Raw genomic sequence first — 6,000 nt, forward strand, 5'->3', positions numbered from 1 at the left:
TTCCTAAGGAAAACAACTGCTTTTCTCTGTACTCACTTCACAAATATAAACGATACTTGCCCAATACGATCCACCAGGTGATCCATGCTCTCATCCACCAAATGCCTGTTGGTTTGTCTAGTGCCAAATCCCTGTTCTTTGAACATCTTTGCAAATGCCAGCAGCTCATCGGGTGCCATTTCAAAGTATGCATAGTAGAGGAAGATGACTTCCAGGAGCATGGACTGTTCACGGAGGCACTGCACAAACCAGCGGGAAACCTGACGTTCTGTCTGCACAAGGAAAAGTTTGACCATCGTATGTGGAAGCTCACAGGTCAGTCGAAACAGTTAGAAACTGAGAAGCGTTGAAGCACTTCAACAGTTTGTGTAGCCAGCAGTTTGTATGAATGGCAGGGAAAGCCACTATAAATACAGAGGGGGCTGATGCAGAGAGATTACGAACAACTACCTGTCAGCCTAGGGTTATCAATGCATTTATTGGAAGGAACAATACGTTCCATGCAACTCCCTGTTTCTGAGCGAAAGTGTGGTCTACTAGACAAGAAACAAGGATTACGTTTCTCAGACCAGGAGAAACAGCCTTTTTAACAGCATCTGCAAATACACATTTTCCAATATACTACATATAAAGACTTTATAAGTTTGATAAATAATAGCAAAAAAAAAAATACCATGAGATTTCCATGCGTTTCCCATGTAGGAGCTTCTGCTTTGTACAGTGCTTCAAACTGTTTCCGGTAATTAGGAACTAGTTCCTTGTCCAACTTTTCAACACACTGGAAGTATTGTGCCTTAAATAAACAAATAAATAAATGAACTTCTCACATGCGCACACACACGTGCTTTTTACAATCACAAGTGGACAATTACTACACAAGTTACATATTCAGCCTATTTCAATGCCATCACAGCCAGGAAAAGGTTCATGTACTCACTGTGTAAGGGTGCCTCTCATCCTGAAAGTAAGTGAGCAGATGGAGGACACAGCGCAGAACACAGATCCTCTCCTCATAGTAATAGTCAGCAAGCTGTGAATATATAGCGTCATCAATAGCAGTTTGGTATTGCGTCCAACTCCCATGCACCTTCCCAAGGCCTTCATCACAAAAATATACAGTGCTTAGACGTGACTATGGATGGAGTTTCAACTAAGTAGATTTTAAGTTGGGGGTTTTTTTTCAGATAACTTAATTAACTTGACAGAATTCAATAAAACATGCCCATTGGGACACGTCTATAATTACACTGCCAAGTGAGAAAACTTGGAAAGATAAGGCAAAAAGAGAGAGATGATCTTTCATTCCTCATCCTTATTATCCTCTGCTAGATATGATCACCAGTCTCCATTTCAGAGTTGTCACTTCAGACGATAACATATAATATAAACCTACAAGCTTTGGAAAACAAGGGAGAGTGTGTCTGCCAAGCTAAATTCCCTGATATTAAGCCTAAAATTTTCTTTCTGTAGCATCTATTAACACTGTTTAAATCTATAAGCACATCCCCCTATTTCAGAAGCATCTCCTAAAATTTGTTCCTTACATCAAAGAATACTTCAATTATTCCAAGATTTTCTGGAGCTATAGCAGAAAAAATTGCTTCTCTGTCAACAGATCTTTTTGACAGAAAATACAAATAAAAATGACTAACCTTAAGCATCAGAGCCTGACTCTGCCTTTCATCCTGAAGAACTGTCTGTAAGCAAAACACAACAAAATAAAGAAATATCTATTGCAGAAATATCTACTGACAAAAATACACGTTCAAAATACCTATTCATAAACAAGGCTGAAGTAAACAATTCTTTCCATTTCTTTTGGAAAGACAGATTCTAAAAGCACAAAGCTAAACCATTCATTTTTAACCATGTATTTATTCTTTTTCACTCACTCTCCTTCACCAATCTGTACTTTTCCTGTATTCCTGTGGTAGAACGAGGAGCTGAGCTGCAGAGAGATTCAAGCAGGAAGAGGCACTAGAAAGTTAGGCCTGGGTATCTGCTACTACATTTCCTTAAAGTGGCACTTGAGCATTCTAGGTTCAGAGAAGAAAAGCTACAAAGCCACTTCCAAATCAGAACTCAAGACTCACGTGTGACCATATGCATCCACAGACCACTGGTATTAAGGAACATATGTGGAGCAAACAGAACATAAATGTGAGCTACGAACCTTTAGGGAGTCCCTTGTTCCTCTGTAATCCTCTTGAAGATAACACTCTAACAATTGCACACACTGCTCTTCATCCAGACCCTGGGAAAAAAAAAAAAAAGCTCTGAAATTAATAAAAGGCATCTGAATTCATTAAAGATGAAGATTCTATCCAAATGTTCAGGCGGCTCTTCTCTTCAAGACAAGTAACTTCCAAAATACGCCAAAAGAAAATTTTTGCATCAGACAGATGCTTGCTTTAGTCAGCACCTCTGTTTAAAGCAAAATACATGAGCTTTGATGTCACTTAGATGCAGCCAGTTTAACTTTAGCAAAAGGAGCATAACAATCATTTAAAATAAAGGTCCTGCCACCAGTCGCTGAATTCTAAACTTCTGGCTTGAAGGAACGTTGCAGGTACCTTGTGGGTATTTTCAAACACAGCAACTGATTTAAGGGACATCAGTTTTTAGCTGAGCAGTTTCAGATGTCTTGAAAGAACCCAAGAAAGACCAAAAGTGGGTGACTGCTTCTGAAAAGCAGGGCTCTTTCCAGCAGAAAGGGATGTTAATCAGAAAAATCAGAACACCTCGAGGTCACTAATCACTTTTGAAAACTTTGACCTACAGCCTCACCATGTACCTCTAACATCCTTTAGATTACTTTGAATGGAAAGGCACTTAAGTTTGCTTCTATTCAATATGAAGATGCTTACTTAAATATAACAATGCATTCCAAGTGCAGGGGTAAAAAATAATCATATAGCACCTTCACTCACCAAAAACTTGCTGACCCTCAGACCCAACTCTTTCAGTGGAGCAGATACATCTTTATCAGCTTTTATTTTTTCTGCTGAAGTTGTACTAAAGAAAAAAAGAAATTTTAGTCATTAAAAATGCAGCAATCCCAAGGAATTAACTAAACAGGCTTAATTTCAAAGGTGTTAAGTTTTACCAGTTTAAAGTGACCATTTGCTTTTTCCTCCATGGCCTTTCAATGTTTCATACAATATTCTGTAACCAGAAATACTATAATAAATGCTGGCTATATCCATTTCCACTTTTCCCAGTGGGGGAACCTCGATATCTTTCTGGGGTGACTGAGAGGAGTCACCTCTCCACAGGCTGTCCACTTGCACACGACCGCTGCAGCTCAGCAGAGGCAAGCGTTAAGAGCTACCTAACATTAGTAACGACAGCAGAAACTGCTGTTACTTCTTTCTGGTCTGTATTTCATGCCCAGAAATGTTATGTGGATTAAGTACTTTCTCTTGGTACTTCTCTCCTGATGTCTCAAGTCATGCAAGAGAGTAAAAATCTATTTTTAATCAGAGAGAAATATTCAACATGCTCCCTTACTTATCAGGAGACCTCATTTTAGAGCTTAATTTCCACAAATCAGGCAATTACTATACCTTGGCGGTTTATAATATGAAAGTCCCTCTAACAATCTCTGCCAGTGTTTGTTCAGTTCTGCCGCAATCTGTGCCTAAAAGAAGAACCAAATACTATTGAACAGATTCCCCAACGTACGGTGCCGCCTATCAGATCTGTTAAATTTAAGCAAAGCAAAGAAATTCCACCACCACAAAGAGACAGGAACAACAGAAGACAAGCATCTATGATTCAGACTGATTGAAGGCATATTACTGTATGAGACAGCTCACTGCCTTGCCTAATCACAGGAAGGGAGAGGAAATAGGAGGCAATGGACTGGATTCAGAAACGTTTGGATTTCCAACCTCTGGGCAAATTCCTGAAAGCACAGGCTCCATCCCTGAAAATAAGGAAGCAGGCTGTACCACTCATGAATACCCCAGGCCAGCCAGTCTAGAAAGTAGCACTTGTGTCCACTCCAGACAGAGAACCAGGTAGTTCATGAAGCAGCTATAAACAAGGAGTGGAAGAATGAACAAGTAGTTGAGACAGAGGAACAAAAGTCGCAACGAGGAAGAGGGAAAAGCAGCAAAACATATTCTCACTAATACTCAGACACACGAATTATATATATGGCCATGGAGTCCATTCAGTGATGGGCAAACCTGCTTAGTGTGATACAGACTTACTGGTTCTCTTAAAGCTGATCTGCCCAGAAGAATTGTCCATAATTCCCTGCTGCTCCTGTAAACAAAGGGAAAGGGTGGAGAGTATTTTAATAATGAACACTATTTCAGGCTTCCATTTAGCTTACACCTTTTCAAAACCACAATTAACTCAGAGCAGATCACACTGCGATACAAGAAAAACGATTTAAGGAACATTAGTTTTTAGCTGACCAGTTTCACATGTCCTGGAAGAACCCAGGGAAGACCCAAAGAAGGTGACAACTGTTGTAGCAAGACTTGCAAACTCATATCAAAGAAGCATCACGTTTATATCAGTTTACCAGCTCAATTTGATTTTGCTACTTGGGCATTTGAGGTTTGTAAAAAGAAACCTAATCAAAGTATAGAGCAATATTTTATTCAGTTACATTCGATGCTCTCCTCCAAATAAATTATTCTGTAACAGTTTCATCCTTCACTCTAAGTGGAACATAGAACTGGGTGAAGCAAAAAACTGCAACACCTTTACACAAGGTAGAATGATTTGCCACAGGCCTTCAGAACATTTACCCTCATCTTCTTGTTTCTTCCCGAGAACTCTGTAGAAAAGCGAATCTGCGCTATAAGGTGTTACAGATCAAATTCTGACCCTGGTGTACGCATCCAGAAAAATAAGTCTCCCTACAACAGCTCTGAAAAAAAAGATATTTGCCAAAAAGAGTATTTCAGGAACTTAGACAAATGATGATTTGTTAACAACATCCTATCAATCAGGAGTTAAACACCACAGCTCCCCATACAAAGACTGTCTAGAAAAGCAAGAACACTCATTAACTTATTTTTAGAATAGCATCATCAAAATAACTCACTATGGCAGTGAAAGTCATCTGCAGTTTCTGACACGTGGTGCCACTTAAATGAATGACAAGAGCTATTATTTCCAGTAGACCTATCAACATAATTTCTACCTGCTAATTCCTCGATAGCTGCACCTCCCTGTGTATAAGCTAACAAACTTGGTCAGCAACCAGCTGTGGGTGAAACCTCTCCAGCTCACACAGACCACTGAAACACCACACAATTTTACCAAGTAAATAATCACTTTGTAGAACTGAGCACCAGTTTAGCAGAGCCAACCCCTCACTTTTCATTCCCTTCTAATCTCTTCTGTGAATAAAACAGACCATGGTTTGTGGCCAGTTCATTAATTAGACTCCAAGACAGCTAAGGAAGAAAAGCTCTCTTTATGTGACCACATGTAACAGTGATGTTCTTGTCTCCATTAAGCCTTATAGGCGTTCATTTAATAAAAATCAGCCATCTAGGAACACTCCAGAGCATAAAAACCATTACCAGAACTGTCCAAAGATGTGCCAGGACAAATGAAAGCACTGATCTAAAGTGATCACTGAACCTGGGACTCATTGAATCACTTCATACATCTTCCACATTTCTATTTTGAATTTTGTATTTGCAAAGAGTTGTCCAAAAGCTGAAAAATCAACCCTTAAATGCTCTGGCTCTTCACGAGAGCAGCTCTGGGACTCGAGGTCTGACAGGCACCTCCGAGCCGCCAGCGTACACCGAGACTTCAGCTTCGCAAAGGCTTTTACAGCGTTCCGTTTCACATTTCATCTTTTACAATACGCCAAACTAAATCGCAAAATCACGACAGAGACGCTACCGACACCGAATTTAACCGCCCGGGGGGTCCCCGCGGGGCCCCTCAGCGAGGGACGGGGCGGGGCCTCACTGCGCGCGCAGGGGGCGGGGCCAGGCCGGCGCGGGCCCCGCTGCCGTTAAA

At 40.5% G+C, this 6,000-nt stretch overlaps 1 protein-coding gene across 1 annotated transcript in view; it reads right to left on the reverse strand.

Moving 5' to 3' along the window:
• The window catches only part of NUP188 (nucleoporin 188), a 29,157-nt gene that overhangs the window by 22,968 nt on the left and 189 nt on the right, over positions 1–6,000 (reverse strand). The window contains exons 2-9 of the mRNA XM_026860193.1: positions 4,218–4,272; positions 3,567–3,640; positions 2,931–3,015; positions 2,174–2,254; positions 1,653–1,697; positions 938–1,030; positions 674–793; positions 61–272 (exon numbers count right to left, since the gene is read on the reverse strand). Of these exons, the coding sequence (XP_026715994.1) occupies positions 61–272; positions 674–793; positions 938–1,030; positions 1,653–1,697; positions 2,174–2,254; positions 2,931–3,015; positions 3,567–3,640; positions 4,218–4,272 (765 nt within the window). The remainder of the gene's footprint in view (positions 1–60; positions 273–673; positions 794–937; positions 1,031–1,652; positions 1,698–2,173; positions 2,255–2,930; positions 3,016–3,566; positions 3,641–4,217; positions 4,273–6,000) is intronic.

The sequence above is a fragment of the Athene cunicularia genome (genome assembly GCF_003259725.1).
Source record: "Athene cunicularia isolate RWA chromosome 17 unlocalized genomic scaffold, athCun1 chr17_part1, whole genome shotgun sequence".
In the NCBI taxonomy this organism is placed as follows: domain Eukaryota; kingdom Metazoa; phylum Chordata; class Aves; order Strigiformes; family Strigidae; genus Athene; species Athene cunicularia.